Raw genomic sequence first — 21,057 nt, 5'->3', positions numbered from 1 at the left:
AATAACAAGGGTAAAATAAACTTGTTACTTTCCAGTACAAATACATTGAATTAATATGATTGCAAGGCTGATCAAACAAACTACCCAGAGCAAATCAGCTCACGACACAACCATGGAGATATGGAAGAGCAAAGAAGTGGCTGGAACCACTTTGTTATTCCTGTAACCGTACAGTAAATGAAGGCAAAAAACAAAACAACATTGTTATCTTCTGCCCGAGGAAGTCTACTAGCAAGTGGGAAATGGCAACCATGTGCATCAGTGATGGAGGAATGAATGCAGCGGGTGATGAGGAGGGGAATGCCAGAAACAGACCAACTGTATTGCCTCCCTGTCGAGTAAACAATGCAGCCGGTGCTTATTAGCAGCTGGAGGTTTCTTACGACAACAATAGAGGCTGTTTAATGTACCCTTAATAAAAACATGTATCCTACTCATTCACTTATGCTCAGAGGTGCAAAGTGACATGAGACCCTGACAGATTTTTGAGCACTTTTGTAGCAGATACAAGACTAGGAACCTCAAAGGTCCTTCAGTGCAAGCCGAGTGTCCAGTGAGACACAACAGCAAACCAAACAGACTGGTAATAATAATGTACTACAGACTACAAAGGCATGGTGATAGTCATCATCGTTTGACTGGCATCCCAGCATGGCGCCATGCTCTGGCTGGTATTTGATGCTGTAATGGCTGATACTGAAGTGATTTATTTAATGATCAGCAGCGCTGAAGCATCTTCATACACCATTGTGCCTATGCTACAAAGATCCACTAGAGAGAGGACTGGCTCAGATTGACAGCATCTCTTTATTAAAGAGGGAAAAAGAAAAGTAAGTGAATGAATCATGCTGGTGCTGTTGATTAAAGGAATCATCAAGCAAATGGCAAAGACAGAGCTATCATTCTGAAACTGTGCAATAAATCTGAGATCATTCATCTTGCAGCCATCTTTCACTGCATTGAGAGAACAAAGACTGCCTAATTTTCAGTGTGAGTTCTACACAATAGAAATAACAGTTTATACCTGCTTTTGAGCCCAACCATCTATATCTATAACATGTCCTTTCGGCATTGTCTCTAAAACAAAAAATAACAGACAGTCACATCTGGTATATGGGGTGCTTAAAGTCTCAGGTAGTTGAACACCCTGCCGTAGACTATTATTGGTCAGTCTCTAGAAAGGTGCTCTTTATAAGAGCTACAACTCAGCTGCCTCATGGATGGCTTAACCAGAGCGAAAGATGACAAGTAAACCCAGTCAAAATAAAATAGACAGATGGATGATATCGTTTAGCTCTTGAAATCAAGTTGTTGCCAAAGAGAGTAAAGATCAGGCCACATTTTTTTTGTCCGAGCCTGGCCCAAAGATCAAGTGAAACAGGCCCATTGGCTACCTACATAAGAAGCTGTTTTAAACTTAAAATCTTCAATGCTTCAAGGAGCTGATTTCACCTAGCCTGTCCCAAACACAAGCATTATTTATAAATATCAGTCCGAACATCCTCTAGTGCCAAACAACATGCACTCTTTAGGTCCAACAAAACAAGGACAACAAGGACACCTTGTCGTATACCCATCACACTGCTTACACTGCTAACCATTTACACTGATGTCCACCCCATACTCATTCCACTCACACATAGTTTAGCACCAGGTGTTTCCATGCAGGCAGACCTGCTAATACTGTATGATGTTTTTCTGCAGTCTGTGACTTCTCCTCGCCATTCTCACTCTTTTCTGTTTCATGTGTCTTGAAGCTGGAGTTGACAGTTCCCGATCTGTGATCTGTGGTTCTCGGCTCAACTAGTCTGGGACACTCTGATGTTCTCTCTCTCTATCCTGTTCTGTTGGTCCTTCTGTCCACTAACCCCAACCAGTCGAGGCAGATGGCTGCCACCTCTGAACCTGGTTCTGCTGGAAATATTTCCTGTTAAAAGAAAAACTGTTAGACGGGAGTTTTTTCTTCCCACTGCTGCTTATGCTTGTTCATGTGGATTCGTTGGGTTTTTTCATTTTTCCTTTTTATTACAAATTTTATATTTTGATAGCGCTTTGAGATGACTTTTGTTGTAATTAGCGATATATAAATAAAATTGAATTGAATTGAATTGAATGTAGCTAGCTTGATTGACAGAGACAGAGCTCTGAAAGTGCAGCTGAAACAATATGGTGGCCTGGGGGACTGCCGCCTGTTGCAAACCATCCTGTGCACACAAACACTGACAGACACATGTAAACACTGTCAGGGCCTTTAATGGGCCACTAGATTATAGAAATACATATTGCACATACAAACAGTGATGCTTGCTTTATCATTTTCATTGGAAATGGCCTTATCCTTTAACAGGTTGAAAATGTTACTAAAATGAGTTAATATGTGTATCCAGCATTTGTCTTAAGGTAGCTGGGGTTAGCTCCTTCAGTCTGAATCAAGAGTTAACATAGCCTTTGTCTTGAATTTGAAAACGTTAGCATGAGCTGCACAGAGGCTCTTCTTCACCTCAACTGAAAGCAAAAGCTAGGTTATATGTCCTTCATCAGCTCCCTTCAATTCCATATCAATAAATATCAGACATTTCTTGTATGATTAACCCTCTAACAGTCAGCATCTGCTGATGTTGACCTTGTTACAGAAGCAAACATCTCATCCTGTCTCAAAGTTCTCCAAAAAGCCTTCACAGTCTATTCTCTCTGAAGCCTAAATATGTTCTCTCTATTAACAAAATAATACGTTATATGTCCTTGCAACTTCTGATCTGGTTGTGTTTTAGTTCCTCTGGATTGCTATGACTTTATGGGTGTAAAAGTTTAAAAAGTGCAAACTTTCCTGCTGTCTAATTAAATAACTGAATACAGCATCCTGTCTGATGCAAAACATATTAATCGTTTCTTTTATTTTAAGTCAATACTGAAAACATGCGCAAGTCAGTAAAAACAAAAGTGCTGCTCAAAATGTCAAGTGATGTAAATAAAGGAAATGTCTCTTCCTTTTATTTAGTTTTCTTTTAACAGGATCTTTTTCTATTTAAAAAATAAAATCTGTTTACTTACAAGGAATCTTTCATAAAGACACTGTCATTTTTCATTTTGTCTTTTAGTGACCAGAATTTCCAAATTAAGAGCAGACAAGAAAAATCATTTACCATCTCAGCCAATCTAGCCAACATATCTATATTACAAAATACCATACAATTAAGTCTGATTTTTTTTAGAATCAAACAAACCCTAAGGAAAAACATTTTATAGAACCAAAAATACAGAAAAAAGTAAAGATTAGATAAAACTACTTTTTTATGTGAATGAGAATGCATACAACAGGAGCAAAGGTAGAGACCATGCATTATAGAGAGGAGGGTAGGAACTAATTGTTTACCATTTTATATAAAAAATCCTAATTTCCTTGCAAGCATCCGGATGAAAACACTACAGTTTTTTTAAACAAATAAAATACATTTACAATGCTGTTACACCAACTGTGATGAGATACCATTAACCTGGTGTCCACTATCAGCTGACTGCCTGATCAGAGCTGTGTGCCAGTTTAATGTCAGACACGCCTTTTTTGCATTGGTATGTCACAGCTGACAGTGAATGGCTGCCTGGCTTACATATGTCTCCATTCATGAGCCATGAAAGTTATAGAGCACTTGTTCACTTTAAGCTAATCATAACTCATCTACTATCTACACTAAAGCTCATTAAAATGGTATTTGAGCCTGTGCTGCTTTGCTGGAAATCAAAACAAAGCTGTAAGTAGATTATTTTCCATACACATGAACATGATATTCACACAATGACCAAAACAATAGTAGACTGACAGCATGAACTTTTAAGGTATACCGGCTCACATGTATATTTCCTCTATATTTAAAGTTACTTTGCTCATTACTGTCCAATGAAACAAATGCGGCTGGAGCCCACATCTTTATTCTGAAATCCAAACACACTTTGGATACACACACACGCACACAATGGTTACAACAGCACAAATGCCAGAAGCCACATTGCTGAACTTGCGCAATCCAACTACCATACACATTAATTTCTAAAGTATTTTAAAACTCACAACCAGATACATTGAAAATGCCAAAGCATTACTTACCATTGTGAGAGGAGTCCTTGTTGTCTGCCACCGTCCTCAGTGAGGACACAATGGCATCAGAAGGAACGCGAGGACTCTCTGCATATTTGGGTTTCCTGATTGGACCTGCCAGCACAAAGAGAAGATACAGGAAAAGTGAGAGAGTATCACAGAGAGAGAGAGCGAGAGAGAGACACAAAGAGAGAGAGAGAGAGAGAGAGAGAGAGAGAAATGCCAAAGAGTGAATGAGAGAAACAGAGAGTGAGCTCTCACAGGATTAATAAGTTCCAGATGGGACGAGAGATGACAGCCAGCAGTGTCTCCATTGGACAGGCTTGGCTCCAAATCGTGGCTCACGTGAAACTTTTTGACGCACAAGCACACTATCAGACAGCTACCTGTATTCATAGCCCCTTTAACAGCCCAGGATATATGTCTGTATTGTTGGAGAGTTTTACTTGAAGTCTAAGGAGATGCAAGAAAGCACAGCAATAACCCTTTAGTGCATTAAACCAGTGGTCGCGCACTGTAGCTGTTCCCAATCAATGTTTTTGAAGCTAAAATACGGGAGGAGCCCTGGTAACACACCTCGCCCATTTAGCGTACTGCCCTGATGAGTTACGCGGACCAGCTACACCAAGAACAAAAGTATCTTTCCCGCTGGAAATTCTACCAACGGCTTGTTCAGATCATAGAGGTTAGTACAAAATCACAATATAGTTCACCTCAAATATTGTAACATACTCTACTTAAAAACAAAGAAATTCACGCATCTCGACTTTCCTTCACGACGTAACTGCTATTCACAAAGAGCTACACAAGATCCACGGCTGTCAATCATCGTCATATATGATGTAAAATCCTGTTTTTCAACCTCAGATTATTCATTTAAAACAAACTTCACAAAAAAATGAACACTTTAACACAATGTAGGGTGATAACTAATGACCACAGCAGAGTTTAGGTTTGGAAAAAAAGGTGTTTTTACTCTACAGTTTGACCCACATCCCATCTGTTATCATTGAGGAGGTGGGGTTTATGACCTATACTGCAGCCAGTCAGCAGGGGGAGCTCTAAAAATAAAAGCTTCACTCCACCGGGGAGCTTGTCCCGTTCATTCTTTTTACAGTCTATGCATTAAAGATGCATAGTTTATACGCCACAATACTGTTGGTTGTTGATCTATTTGTGTGCTCCCCCTGAAACGCACGCCCTGCTTTTGCAACAACAGTTTATGGAAAGTTTATGGCCAAGATGTCCTGGTACAAGTCAAAAGATGTATCTGGGTCAGTGGTGCAGTCCTCTGAGGAATGTCTTTGTGTTAGGTGATGAGTCGACTTCTGGCAAGCTGCTCTTTCCCCTTTGCTTAAAGCATGACGGCATTCAAAAATCCCTAAGCTTCACACACAAAGCCCTGCTAACTGTGCTAAAACATATCACAACCCATCGACTTATCCGCTCCCATTAAATTAGCTTGTTTTAGCATAAAGTTATACCAAGGTAAGGTTTGTGGAGTGGCGTCTAGTGACTAGACTACTAATCTTTCTTTCAGTGTCATTGTTTGGGTACATTTGAGATCCACAAAAGATGGCAGTCTAAATACTAAGCCATGAAGCAAAACATTAAAGCAGCTGAACATTTGTAAGCTCTCTAATTGGAGCTTACATGTTCTCATGAAAAAAAATAAATAAATACAAAGGTCCAAACACAAGACCAGAAATTACATGGCAGAAAATCCATCTTAAAAACAAATAATCTGGGATCATAAATCCAGAGCAACAGGGCCGCTTAGTCGGACCCTCTCTTCTGTCTCCAGGATAACCTCCTAGAGCCCTGACCTCCTCCTCCTTTTCATCTTACCTTCCTGACTCTGGCTGTCTGATGACTATATGTGTAATCCCTCTGAGACACTGCAAATATACAAATAATAGAAGCTGCCATTTCCTAAAACCACATTAACAAACCAGCCACTCCCACCACATAGAAGGCATTCATATCAGATGCAGCAACATCTCAAATGACTGCTGCTTTATGCATAGCCACCAATATATTAGATACTCAATACTTTATATTACACATAACTGGTCTAGTGAAGCTTCTACGAAGACAACAATATTCAGCAAAAAATGCCAAAAAATGCAGAAAGCCATTGTGTATTTGTCTCTGGTCAGGCACAGACTATTACCAAGGAGTCACCTGTGTCCTATTAAAGTGGGACAACCGACACAGAGAGGCCTGTATGTGAGACACTTAGATCAGGCAAACATCCTGAGTGAATACCAAACTGCCTAATGTGTGACGCCGACTGTATTCCATCAAAAAACAACAGGGGACATGGTTTGAGTAATTTACACCATATGCTGAAGTTCACATTCAGTTTACACAAACTGCCAAAAGGAGCACAGGATCCACACAAGAAATAACAAACACGTGGCTCGCTATCAGGGGTAAATTTGGGCCATGGAGAGAAGATAAAATATTTATTTTTTAACATGAATGATCTGTGCTGCAGAGCAGAGAAAGGGAGGTTACTTCTCTCATTCAAAAAGCCATCTCAAGATTTAAAAGGGTGCTATTACCACAGTGCCCTTCTAGATGGAAGCCCTGACAAACAAGAAATTGCTATTTATATCAGCCATGAAAAGGTCAAAGTAATAGAAGCGTCAGATAAATGACCTTGGAAGAGAATGAAGAAAAGCAGCGATTAGACACCAGGAATGCAACACTGAACGTAGACCCAATAAAATCATCCAAAATGAGAAAAAGGATTTAACTTTCAGATAAAAACACATACATGTAGGAATGTGAGAATAGAAAAACTAAAACTGATTTAATTCGTAAAGTAAAAAATAAAAATCAATTACAGCAAGAGCACTCAGAAAGTGCAATCCTCCACCAAGCACCAAATCTCCTCTTTGCTGGATATTGGGAGTGATCTGGATCAGTGATTCTGATCATGGCACCATGATCATTCACACTTTAAAGGCTTTAAGACATTTCTATCCCCATTAATAACGATACAGATGGTAAAAATTAATGGGTTTTTTGAAAAATTGCGTTAACATGCACAATACGGATCCGATTCAGATTTAGCTTGGAAGGATAATTGAGGAACCAAACCGACATAACTAAGTCTAATTTCATAAAGATCGGTCAATTAGAAACCAAGATATGAATTATTTAAATCTTACCAATGATAAGATACTTTTTTAAACTGATCCAGAATCAGTTTATTCATCCGAATCCCTTCCAAAATTTCTTTGAATCTTTCATGGCGCAATTAGGGGCCAACTTTGGTTAAGATTTTGTCAAAATCTGTACTTTAGACTTAATCCTGCTAACAGGCGAACAAATAACAATGAGGAAAAAACTGAAAGACGAGACCCTGCAGACAATCAGTGACTGCAGTGTGTCCAATACTTTTATTCTCAGCGAACCTTAGGAACTAATAACCACCGAGTTATCAGACGTTGTGCACTGCATGTGCACACATACATGCACATCATGCGAAAGCACTTGAGCACCAATCAACAAGAACTTACAACATCCAGTCAATGTCGGTAAAAAGGCTAGATTGTTCAGTGTTAGGAAGTGATCAAGGAGCTTTCCCTACATTTTTCAAGATGGACTTTGACTTCTTCACATTTCAATCTATCAATGAGCCAGTGTGTTCTCTTTGTGCAGCAATGGAGAACGAAAGCAACCTCACAACTGCCCTCATTATGCTCCAAGTGTGGTAATGGGTTCAATGCAAAAGAAAGAAAGAAATATTCAATTCTCGGGTGAAAAAAATCTTGATGAAATTAGAATCATCACTGACATTTGGATTTTAGGGTTCCTTTAAAAAAAATCATGTTCATTACATTAAAGAACCAAAGAAAGTGAGTCTACAGAGCAGGAAAGTAAAGAACTGAATAGTGCAAGGTGTTTGTCTGAGGAAACTTTCATGGTTCCCTGCGACCTCATAAGGTGTTTTACAGCCTAGCATCAGTATTCCCTGAGGGCTGTCTGGTTACTGTCAAAAGCCCTGAGTTCACGACTGCAGAAGCAGCACTCACCTTAAAGGGACAACAATAGACTTTGAAGACTTTCCACCTCCCGGATGGCAATGGGGGAGAATAAAAGCTGCCTTCATGAAGAAGGTGAATTGTTAGCAAATCTATCCTCACACTTTTACTGTTTGTTTCTTTTAATGATAATAAATATGGATGTTTAGTTTGGAAAATTGTATTTTAACCTGTTGGAAGATGTCACTTCATGTTAAACCTTACATCATCCCTGAATTTTACAATAATGTTATCAATGTCGGAGTTCACAATCGCAGAGTTGAATAAACTGCTTTTATTTTATGATCTGTACTTTCTAAGATCATTACAGGGCAAAGATTATTCACCTAAATGTAGTTATTTTTACACTATTTTGGGTGTGATTTATAAGGGTTTCAACCCCCTGTGAGAAGGTGATGTTTTTTTAAAGTGCTGCTCAAACAAATGCTCTGTGTCCTTTTCAAAACTCACCAAACACAGCAACTATGAGGCCAAATGTCAGTGGTACACGAAACAAACAATAACCCTTTACAGCCAGTAGATGTCACTGTGGAGATACCCTGGAGATGATTAAGAACTTGAGATCATGGGAAGCTTGTCATTATAAAGTGCAGAATGTTACTAGATCATTCTAAAGCTGCACTCAGGTGAAACATCACAGGTTTCTGACAGCCTCCGTTGTTCATTTAAAGAACCAGTAAACAAAGTCCAAAGCACTGAGGTGCTGTGCAGCACATGTCCGGGCTCTGTGTTTGATGGTTAAGCTCAGGGTTTTAACTGATCAAAGCTGTGGCACTCAACGCCACCCGACTTTGCGGCTCAGGCATCCGTCACACTCCTAATTAACCCAGTGTTGCTTGGTTGTCCCCTGTGAAGTTTTTTCATGAAAACAACAACCACCAAGTCGGGGCCTTCCTCGCTGACATAGATTACCTAAAAGTGTCAGGAAACACAACCCAGCCGCAGAATGCTCCCTGATTCTGTAAAACCACTTCCCCTCAACACATTAGCAACAGCTGGATGGAAACAAGATCAAACATTAGTGTGGATGGAGGGAGGGAGGGAGGAAAATGGAATTATATGATAACAATAAGACATGAAGACTTAATTTAGCTGCTTGACTAGGTTAGTTAAAATAACTTGATAAATACTTGTAGGCCTTTACAATCTAGTGCATTGTGTAACTTGATCCAACTTTTTTCCACAAGAAAGCGCACCTAGTGCCCTTGAGACCATGTGTTAACTACATCCAAAACCACATCAAGGATGCTCTAAATGTGTCCAGATAGTGTAACAATTGAAAGGTTTGACATTGATCTTCAGCATAGTTATCAACAGGAAAGCATTGAAACATGCCTTCCAGTTTTTAAGGAATTATCTTCAGATGGACTGAAACTTAGAGATCAGGTTACATTTGGAACTTTTCAATCCTTGTTGGTGGACAGTTTTGGACTTACCTTTGGTGTCACCTATCCAATGGTCCGTTAACTTTAAACATCTGTTTGCTATCCCTTTCGCAAAGTAAACTGTAACCTCAGTATATGTAAAGCTATATTTTTGTACTGTACATATTGCATAATTTTACCAGTCGATTTTTAAAAACGTGTGATGTATTGCTGATGTGAACAGCACATCAGCAATACAATCATCAGGTCTTCTTTTTTTATTTCTGCAGAAATAGTGTCAACTTCTATGAATAACCTTTTTCTTTTTTTGTTAAGAACAAGAGGATGCTGCTGAATAAATATCAGTATTCATTTGGTTGTATTGTGTCACCTCCACAGCAGAGTAGAAAAGGGAGAATACAATATGTGGATTTCGTCGCCGAGCTGAGACATTTCCTGCAGCATGTGTTTATTAACTGGAGGCGTGAAGTCTCCCCCTACGGCTTTTCACATTTACCTGTGAGGACTGCACTGGGTTGCCTGCAGACCCTTCCTCTCCTTTGTTGTTGTGGGACTACCAAAACCCTCGATCTTGTCGACTCATTTCCCCCCGCCCCATTCTGTTAGGCATGAGTTCAATGAAATAGAATAATTATCATTTTTAATGAATCGACTTCTTCTGCCTCCAGAGCCATTTTCACCTTCACATATCCCAGCTTCTCCTCTGGCTCCGTCAGTCCATTGTTTATTCACCTGCTCACCTGTTTCATTAGTGTGTTTGAGAAAGATACTGCTAATCTTGAATTGCCTAAAACAAACTGAGGAAATTCAGGAGGGTAGTCAGCTAAGTAAGTAAAGATTAATAAACTATTCCAAACCACGGATGCTTTTTGCTTTTTATAAGAGGTACAGTATTTGCTATTGGCTATTTCAGTGGTTCTCGAACTTTCTTGGCTCAAGTACCCCTTTCTCCTACTTTTGAATCCAAGTACCACCTTATGTCTGACTACAACATTTTTGCTCAGAACTATAGATAAAAACAACTATAGATCATAATGATGGAATGAATGAGTGATAAAACACATTTTAAATGAACTCATTTTGTAAATAAGTGAATGAAACAGTATTTAGTGCCTCCTGAATAGATTTATTTCTATAGTTTTTTGTTTGTCTGCTTTTTTTTTATTATTCAGTATATTTTGTGTGTATCTTATTTTGTGTTTTTTTGTTGTCATTTTTGTGTGTTGTTGGTATTATCTCAATCATTCTCTCTCAGTGTGTGTGTGTTTTTGGTGTCGTTTTGTATGTTTCTCTGTTAGTTTTGTGTATTTTGAAGTGATCTTGTGTATTTTTCTCTCGTTTAGTGTGTTTTTGTTGACGTTTTGTGTGTGTTTTGTGTTGTTCTGTGGATTTTGTTGTTGTTTGTCAGTTAGTCAGTATAGTTTTCTCTTATTTTGTTTGTATTTGATGTCTTTTTGTGAGTTTTTGGTAATCAGTCTGATTATATTTTTTTAACTAAAAATAAACAATTCTACAACTCCATGTTAGTAATGCTTTCATTTGTTTCTCTCTCTCTCTCTCTCTCTCTCTCTCTCTCTCATACCCCCTGTAGTGCCATTGCGTACCCCTAGGGGTACAGGGGACATCTTCATGCCATGCCTACAAAACTTATGCTTGTTTTGGGTTTTTTACAGGTGATAAAAGACACCATTATAGTAGCTTTATATTTTCATCAAAATAAATAATGAATAAAAGATTCCGAATTTGCTGAAGAAGCCTTGAATGCACCAACTAACCATGACCAACCAAACTGCCTTCACACTAAATAGATCAAAGCTGAGGCAACTCTAAACAATGGCTAGATCATTCCACAAATGAGTGTCACATGTGAGTGGGGCTATATCGACCACTTAAAGGATTTTTTCTCCTCCCTGACAAGTTTTTAGAATACACAGTTTCAGGTTGAAACAAGTTAAGCTACAAAGCTATTCACTGCTTTGAAGTGCTCACCAGCTGCTGACAAACATGTCTTCATCTGGGTAGACAGGAGAAGTCTGGGAGGGCTTTGAGCCAGTGTAAACATACACCTATTAACAGCCAGTACAGTGTCAACAACCTGTGGTTGTAGCCATGTTTTGTCTAAAAAAAGGGTGATCAAATGCATTAGTTGTCCAAAAAAACAAAAACTTTTTGGTTACCTAACATAGCTTTGCTTGGCTATTATAGCTAACCTGCATTAATTAATGCTTTTTACATTTAAAAACTCAAAATTATTTTTTGTCTTCAATTGGAAAAATAATAAGTTGAAAGCGTTTTATAGGTTAAGAGAAATTAACTAAAAAAATATCTGAATAAGAAATTAAGGTCCCAGTGATGTAAATCATGATATTTTCAAGGTAAAAATGGATGACTCTCTTCCTTTGTTCTGTATCTTTTACATATCTTAGAATAATAATAAAAACAATTCAGCTGCCAAACTATGTCCAATAGATGAAAGAAAAGATGCAGAAAAAAATACAATTGACTGCAAATAAATGGATGATTGAGGATCAAATGTAGGGATGTGTAAGTGTGAAGTGAAAGTGGTGGAGTACCTGGTGATCTCTTGTTAGGACGCAGAGGCATCATGTAGGACTGGCGTGGCAGGAGAGGTGAAGAGGGAAGAGAAGTAGATACTCCTTTAGCCAGACTTAACCTGAAGGCATCATCTTGTCCGTTTAGGTGTACGTTGCCATGTCCTTGGAACTGAGGGTTTCCATCAGGTGGGAGTCTTCGGATGTTGTAAATTTCAACTATTGGAGGAAAACGGAAAGTTTTTATTAGCATCAGGAAATTGTTTTGGCTATCACATGCAGCATTACATCATACTTGCAGAGATAGGTGATTCACTAAACACACCTCATAACTGGAGTTTTTGGCATTCAGATGTAATAAAAGTGATTTTAAATAATTGTCAGTAACAAGTAAATTGGAATAATCTGAACAGCCTAAGGACAAATAATCAACTGTACAAGGAAAAACCCTGTGACGAGGCTTGTGTCCTCGAAAAGAAGGGAAAAAAACACTCAGACCACACTAGACTTTGATGGCGCAACTTCTAAAAGTTATTTGATGTAACGAGAAGGACCAAAGTAAAGACAGTCTCCTGCACAGCCAGCATCAGTTCTGGAACCAATTCCTGGGTAGGTCTTACATTGATATTAGTTATACCACTTTTCCGCCATTTTCTGAACAATAGGAAATGTATCAACCATGACCACACACCAAAAGCCTAAATTTACATTGTTTTTTCACTACTAACGGTCCAACTGCTATACAGACAAAAAGGTAAGAGTTTAAAACCCTATCCTTTATAAATTATTAAAATCTTTTCAAATATCTGGCTCGTATATATTTTCATTCGGGCCTTTTACATTGGCCCCCTGATGGTAAAGGCAAAATTCTCTCTTTGGAGGTTACAAATTTGTCTCAGACAAGACACAAGACACAGACAAACCCTCAACCCAAATTTAGAACCTAACAAACTGCGTTTAGACCCAAACTTTGCAGCACATTGAAGGAGACTCAAGCGTAACTTCATACCCAATCAGCATTGGTTATTTTCACAATATGAATAAGCATTCATAAGCAATTCTTTTTGGAGCTTAAGTTTGTAAAAAAAAAAAAAATTTAATAGAGATGGTTAGATCAGCCTGTGAGGAGTTTGGATGGACAACCGATGCTCATATGTTAGGCTGTCAGGATACTCAGAAATAGAGATGGCTATGCCAGCCAAACCAAAATGGGAAACAAAGGGTTCCCACTGCCCAGTGCTTTACTAGACTACTGACTGAGAGCAATGCCAGAGACAAGAAGCAGGGAGGTGACAGTGACACCTCCGCATGCTTTCAGACTAAAAAACAGCAAGTATAAAGCCCACCTTCACAATAACCAAAGAAAGTCCACTGATACTGACACATGTTTGGAACACTTGGAAGGTTTTTGTGCAGGAGGCATAATGGGCCAAAATGATCCCTTAACAAAAGCTGTGACTTAAGTATTTGACATGTCTGTATGTGTGTAAGCCTTGAAAGAGAATTAGATCCAGTCCAGTCGTGCATGCTTTGTCTATCGAGTCTGCTGGGATAGGACTCTACACAATTCTGTGCAACAGCCTTTCCCAAATTCAACCCACCTTTCATTCAATACCTTATGGCAAAGACGATTACTATAAATTGCTGAGCGCCTGAGAGCAACCCATTCTTTCCCAATTGTTTGTACCATACATCAAGTAATTGATCCTACACACCTGTAATCATGGAAGTGATCTGAACAACTAAAGTCATTTACTTGAAGGGTTCCCATATATTTTTAGCAATTTGGAGGATTAAATGGCAATATTAACAGCACATACTGCTCAGAGGTGAGCAATAAACACAAACCAAAAGAAAAGCGTTAATTTAAGCATTTTATATTAGTGCCAAATGGTTCCTCTTCACTTCACAGTAATGTAATTGCTACCACAGTAAGCCTATTAGCCTAACAATTATTTTTTTCATTGGTAAATAATTCAAAAGTGGCGTGTGGTCATAAATGATCAGTCCCATCTTTTATATAATTACAGAGAATCCTCTAAAATGAGGAACTAGGATTATTACCCTCTAATACAGAGGATTAAAAACCCCCTCAGTGCAAGTTACAAGGACAGTGTCATCTGTCACAAAATGGAAAGTTCGAATCTTTTATACCACAGCCAATTAATGAGGATATCATCTATAACGACATCATACAATCCAAGATCAGAGAATGAGTTAAGACTTAGAAAAATATTTGACCTTTTATGAAGGAGGTCATATCAGAAAAGAAATCGACTCTGCCAGCAAATGCTGAACTTGCTGCGATCACTGCGGTTTCCAGCCTATTCAGACTTAACCTGTATAGCATGGTAAAAAGATTATGACAAAGTTGTAATTTTGGTAGCTGGTACCAAAACCAAGTGATACCACATTAAAGTTTGTTATCCAAGTGCTGGTGTATACTGCAGTCGTGTGTCATGCTGGCTACGCCACCATTGACCAATACTTCATTACACAGAAGGACACGAGGAAAGAAACTGGCCAGCACTATTTTAGTTACTTTACAAAAACCTTGGTAGGAGCAAAGCCTACAATTTCAGCTCCTGCTGTGGTCAAGGGAATCAGGCCTTTCTAATTATAACGTTTAGCCCTTAGATGATGTAAAAATGATTACAGTCTCTTGTATGTGCTTCATTCGCCCATCAAAGTGAAGGTTCAGTGCATATAAGGCCATGCCCATCCAATAAAAATAGTTCAATATTTTTTCCAAGGTCAATATATATATATTAAAAAAAAGAAAAAAACGTTACATCAGCCAAAATGAGAAAAATAATTTTCTTGTTTTATTAAGAATATCACCCAAAGTGTCATATTTTATCTTCTCCTAAAAAGATAATTGCGAATACAAACAATATGCACAACATAAAAAAATTTCCCAGCAGACAAAAAACTCAACAACAATGACAATAAACACATGAAGCTGAAATAATTCGATTTATTTTATTTAGTATTTGTGCTATGCTTCCATTCACACAATAAAATTTTGGTCGCAGGTCTTGGCTTCCAGCAGGAAGAAAAACAACAAATATTCAACAAAGAAAGGCAAATTTATTTGTATAGCGCATTTCATACACAACGCAATTCAATGTGCTTTACATGATCAGAAAGTGCAGCAGAAAACAGAAAATGGTTTAAAAATCTGAAAAAATTAAGAACACAAAGTAAAAACAAACAACAAATCACAGACAGGACATAACATAGGAACCGGCTTTTAGATTGACTTTAAAACAAATGAGGAATAGAGGGACTACTGATACAAATGAAATTACTTGGTTTTGTTATGTTGACGTCAGTGCTTCGTGTCGTGATATGCAGTGTACGGATTAATTGATGAATGAATGCTAGATTATGAGTTAGAGGAAAAATAAAAATAAAACCTCGTTCATGCAGATTTTAGTCAACACACTCCATTAAGGAGATTTTATTTTTGTCACTAGCCTGAGTGCTAACGTGGATTTACTATGCATTCCTGAGCCTGAGATGACAGTCTCACAAAGGCTGTCATAGTTAACACAGCAACCCACAGGGGAGGGAAAGCCAGACAACAAGAGGTGTTGAGTGGGGGAGGGTTCTCAGTATAAGTCATCAGTAATGATGTATAAGTAAGACCAAAAATTTCAATTTGAGATAAATTATAATTTAGGGAAAATATAATTTTACATAGAAATATTTGGATCTAAAATACTTTTTAAAAGACATGTAACCAATCTGAGAAACAAGAGTCAAAAGCTATTTTCTCATGAGCAAACTCAAACCACTTTACACAGACAAGCGTCACCATAGAAACAGTCAAAATATGCAATAAAATCACCACACTACAGCCTGTAAAACAAACTTGTAAAAGTGATGAATATTACAAATAAGAATGTTAGCTTGCAACAAACGTTTTTAACCAGTCTGAGTTCTTTTTATTTTTGAACCTAAAAACATAAATCATCCACAGTGTCACATCTCCTGCAAATAATTTCCTATTGCTTTCAAAGAGGGGAAAAAGATTATGAACCAGCCAATCACATCATATCTTAGTGCCAATCAAAGTTCATCAATCTTTCAAATGCCAAGAGAAGTCCTTTCACTAGTCTGTTTAACTACTGTATATGTTATCAATGTGTTATGAGAACAAATTGGCCTTTAAATGCAGCGTTTGGATGATGTGGCTAAAGAAAGATGAAAAAACTATGCAACACAACAAACTGACTGACCACTTCTCATTTGTGTTTACTCTGGTCTAAGCAGTGGAATGCCTTCTCCACTGTCTGCAGGGGTACAGTGACAGACAGGAATGAGTATTTGGGCGTCTTGGGGGGGGGAGCATGGGAAGAGGGGGAGGAGAAGGGTGAAGCAGGGGGGGGGTGACGAGTAGCTCTGGCCAAGCACTTTTCATTAAATTCAACTTTATTTATATAGCGCAAATTACAACAAAGTCATCTCAATGCGCTTAACAAATTATAAAGTTCATAGTAAAAAAGAAAGAACATAACAAGATCCACATGAACAAGCATTTAGCGACAGTTGGAAAAAAAAACAGGAAGAGATCTCCAGCAGAACCAGGTTCAGAGGTGGCAGCCATCTGCTTCAACTGTTCTGGGTTAGTAATCATAGATTGCCAGTTTGAAGACAATACAAGCTACTCAATAACTTACAATGTGACATGTAGACAATATTAAAGCCAATAAAAGGAATGACAAAATATATACTGAGTGCTTCAAAGCCAACGAAAAGGAAAAGTAGGAAACAAGTTCACTACTTTAGTCTTAAAGCTGCAATATGTATTTTTTTTTTTACACCAACAAATCAAGCCTTCCAAGAATTCAAGAGTAACTAAACCCTGAAGTATTGGTTGATGTGTGACTAGGCTGGAAATTCAAAAAATGCCTTGATTATGGGCGGGGCTCCTGGATCAGTTAAGTCTATACTATAAAATCTCCAAAGAACATCTATAATACTGAAACTAACTACAAAATACTCACTATATACTCTATTCACCATAGATTGCAGAATCCACAGGAGCTAGTTTTTAAAGGAAGGGCTGGGCTAACAGTGATGGTAAGAGGCCACCAAAACGTCACAAACCACTGGAGTGACTGTCCCCCAGTGTAGCACCTGGAATTCTCAATGGTCTCCCATCCAACTACTAAGCAGGCCCAGACCTGCTTAGCTTCCGAGATCAAACCAGATCGGGCAATGACAGGCTGGTATGGCCACAACTAAGACAAACAGATAATATATTTTAGCACATTGGGATCCCAGGTTCTTGGTTACCATGAAGATCAGTTTCAACAACAGATGTTGACTTCCATTAGCACAGATCATTAGGCAGAGCTTTTTCTAGAGCCAGGTGTGGTCATTAGAACAGCCTGTAGGCTAATATAAAGAGCCACCACAAAGGTGGCAGCCTGTTCAGTCTACCCCTGCATAATCCTTTCAGCAAACACAAACCAACAACAATTACGCAATATTGTCCCATCATTAGCATTACGCAGTTTGGCTGTTATTTTCACAAATGGCTTTGAGTTATGTGGTTAATTTGCTCTTAAGATTGATGATGTATTCTTTATGATAGAGTATTAGTTTTTTTAAATTTACATATTGTTCACCAAATTATCAGCAAAATCTGCTTAATGAGGACGTTGCGCCATGTGTATATCGTATATCAACATGATGACTTATGTGTCAGAAGTAAGTAGGCTTGTGTACTCTTGGGCTAGCTAAATGTAGTGATTGTGGAACAACAAGGGAAAGGGGACAGGGCATTTCGAGCTTTGGAACGGTACGAAACAGCTAGCCAACTGAGAGTGCACCCTTACCCCGGGTCAACTGCTTCTAATAACAATCAGTTAAAACATGCCTTGCTCCTTGAGAAAAGTTGAACTAATGACCTTGGGTCTTTTGTGCTCAGCCACAATCCCTCCCGAGACAGGGATGGCAAGACATTTATATGTAGGCAGAGCTACAAAAGAAGAGTGACTGTTCAGAAAAGCAGAACAGAGCGGTGCACAGCAGAGCAGAGCTGGAGTAAAGTAGCCTCATGATTGAACAATAGTCTGAGCAGACGTCTACACAGATTCAGAGACGTCAATACTGTGAGTGAAAAATTTGCAACAAAATCCATCTGTATATTTTTTATTATTTTAATTATTTTATTAAGCACAAATGACCATGAACCACAAAAGAGCCACGAAGCTCGAACAAACCACAAACCATGAACGAATTGCGTACCCTGAACGAACCACAAAGCATCAACAAAGCACACAATTCATGAATCACAAAAGAACCACAAAGATATGAACAAACCACAAACCATGAATGAATCGTGAACCCTAAACGAACCACAAAACAAGAAACGAAGCATGAAAAAAGCACCAACCCTGAATGAAGCACCAACAAACTGAGAGGAACAAACCACAAACAAACTGCGAACCTCGAACGAACCACAAAGCATGAACCAGGCATGAAAAAACAAAGCACAAATTAACCGCAAAGGAACAACAAACAAAACCGTGAAACTGACGAACCAGAAAGCATTAACGAAGCATGAAAAGCACATACCCTGACCTTCGCGCAAACGAACCATGAACCACAAATTAACCAAAACCACAAAACACAAACAAACCCCGAATGAACCGCAAGCACCTGAACGAACCAAATGAACCACAAACCAAAAAAACAGAATGAAAAACAAACCACAAACGAACCGCAAACCCCAAATGAACCAAAAAGCATAAATGTAGCACGACCCTGATCAAAGCACAAATGAACCACAAACAAAACCGCGAGCCCCGAATGAGCCACAAAGCATGAAAAAGCACGAAGTATGAAAAAGCACGAACCCTGTACGAAGCACAAACAAACCGAGAACCACAAACAGACCACAAATGAACCACGAACCACAAAATCCAAACAAACCCCGAAGGAACCACAAAGCATGAACAAAGCATGTAAATACAAAAGTATGTTTTTTTTTTTAATCATATATTGAAACAAATTTAGCAGGAAGTAAATGAAATAAAAATGGCAAAGCCACTGGTGAACACAAAACATATTTAGGACAAAATAAAACAATCTATGCCATCATTTGATTTGACAGCTGAAAGCTGGACCCTTCATGCGCTCAGTATATATGAAAGCAAAACAGGGAAAATCTGAGCAAAGAACTGTGTCTGCCTGGGAATGTCACGCTGTTATTAGAAAAATCTGTGGCCTGCTGACCTTTCCAGCCAATGAACTGCCATGAAGCCACCATCATTGCTTCAAAGATCTTCTGAAGCATACTGGGGCATGTTAACTGATCAACAGTTTTTCCGTCTCTTTGAAGTATAGTCGAAGAAACAACTTGGCAACAGATAAGTGTAGGGTGAGAAAATAGGAAGCAGAATGGGCCTTTGCTGCCATTGAAGTTGTGCAGCAAATTGTATTATCCCTGGGTTCAATTAGTCTTTAAGAATTAGGTTCAGCATTCAGTTGGAGCACATGCTTTCAAGGCCAAAAATGACATTTCTGATGCAATGCAAGATAAACTGAAGTAGAAAAAAAAAAGATGGGGCAAGGGATTATGGGATGACACCAGAAACAGTGAACCACTGGAAACTGTGAAGCCACATCTTTCTCTTTCAAAAGCCAGTTGGCAATACTTAAGCTGGTGTTTGGCTTACTTATTTGGTGCCTCTCACATGTTGATCATGGGGGGGGGGGGGGGGGGGGTTGGAATCATAGCACCAATCTTTACTTTTTTGTTGCAAAGGTACACAGCCGTTTTCCTGACCCTGGGAAAAAACATGACCTGCTTTATTTTTCTGACAAATTGTCTCACCAACTCACCAAGCAGCAGCTGCTATAACATATATCCACCTAACCCAAAGATGTGCAGCAGGAAATGTTGCTTTAAACTACAATGACACATTGGCAGCAAAAAAAATCTCAATGCTTGGACAACAATTTAAACTTCTATTTTTAGTTTTGTAATAGCTGTGATCACTAAAATTGTAAGGCAGGAGCCATGAGCGTAAGAGACGGTAGTTAAAAAATTGCTTAAGTTGTAGTGACAATGTTAAAAAAAAAAAAAAAAAAAAAACAAGCCAAAGATTTGATTTTCCAACAGTGTGTGCAACCATGGGAGGTTGAAAACTCATGCAAACTACCAATTATCTTGCTGATTAACTCACTGACTCACAAAGTGGCAACAAATGGCAAATGACAGTAGAAAGTAAATTAAAGAAAGATTACTTCCATGACCAAAAAAAGTGTTTAGTCATGAAATGAAAAAAGCATACGGCTAAAGCTGGTAAAATATTCAATAAAAACCCAAAATCGGAAATAAAGGGCGTGTCGATTCTAGATACACCTGAGGTTTGAGTTGTGTGTGCGCGCATGTGTGTGCGTCTGCATGGATAGAAGATGTGGTTTGAGCTACGCCCTGCTAATTGTTGCCTGCTGGCTGCACAGTCTCTTTGAAAGCTGTGTAGTTCTGTAAACTCTCTTGTAAATCCTGTAAATTCTTTCTCCACCATCTTAATTTCCACCACTACTGTTTGGACAATCAAATGTACTTAAATATTACATAAAGGGAAAACAACAAACATTAGCAAAAACATTTCTTATTCAAACTATTTTTTGAAATATATTTTGAAAGACAAATACAGTATTCTACCCAAACGGCATGTAAAATGCATTTCTCTTAATCATTAACTAAAAGTTGACACAAAGTGGTTTCAAAATAAAAGGTTGGCCAAAGGGTGACACATAAGCTAGTCATAGAATAGATGATGGCTTAACTCCTATAATCAAAGGATGTTAATGTAGTTTAAGACTGATTACGTTCTTCTGTGTAGATGTAATGGTCTTGTTTACATGCTTGTACATGTGGCGTCTTGCGGATTCTCCCTCTTGAGTACAGGCCACTCTGAAATGTGTCACACATTGTTTGTGTGTCA

The 21,057-nt window shown here is 38.5% G+C and overlaps 1 protein-coding gene and 1 pseudogene across 1 annotated transcript in view; both read right to left on the bottom strand.

Annotated features, from left to right (window-relative positions):
- The window catches only part of tanc1b (tetratricopeptide repeat, ankyrin repeat and coiled-coil containing 1b), a 101,088-nt gene that overhangs the window by 58,182 nt on the left and 21,849 nt on the right, over positions 1–21,057 (bottom strand). The window contains exons 3-4 of the mRNA XM_028435350.1: positions 12,107–12,304; positions 4,103–4,207 (exon numbers count right to left, since the gene is read on the bottom strand). Coding sequence (XP_028291151.1) covers positions 4,103–4,207; positions 12,107–12,304 — 303 coding nt within the window. The remainder of the gene's footprint in view (positions 1–4,102; positions 4,208–12,106; positions 12,305–21,057) is intronic.
- LOC114455758 (uncharacterized) lies at positions 17,219–17,336 on the bottom strand (annotated as a pseudogene).

This window comes from Gouania willdenowi, chromosome 21 (genome assembly GCF_900634775.1).
Source record: "Gouania willdenowi chromosome 21, fGouWil2.1, whole genome shotgun sequence".
In the NCBI taxonomy this organism is placed as follows: domain Eukaryota; kingdom Metazoa; phylum Chordata; class Actinopteri; order Blenniiformes; family Gobiesocidae; genus Gouania; species Gouania willdenowi.
This window is presented reverse-complemented; position numbering and strand designations above follow the sequence as displayed.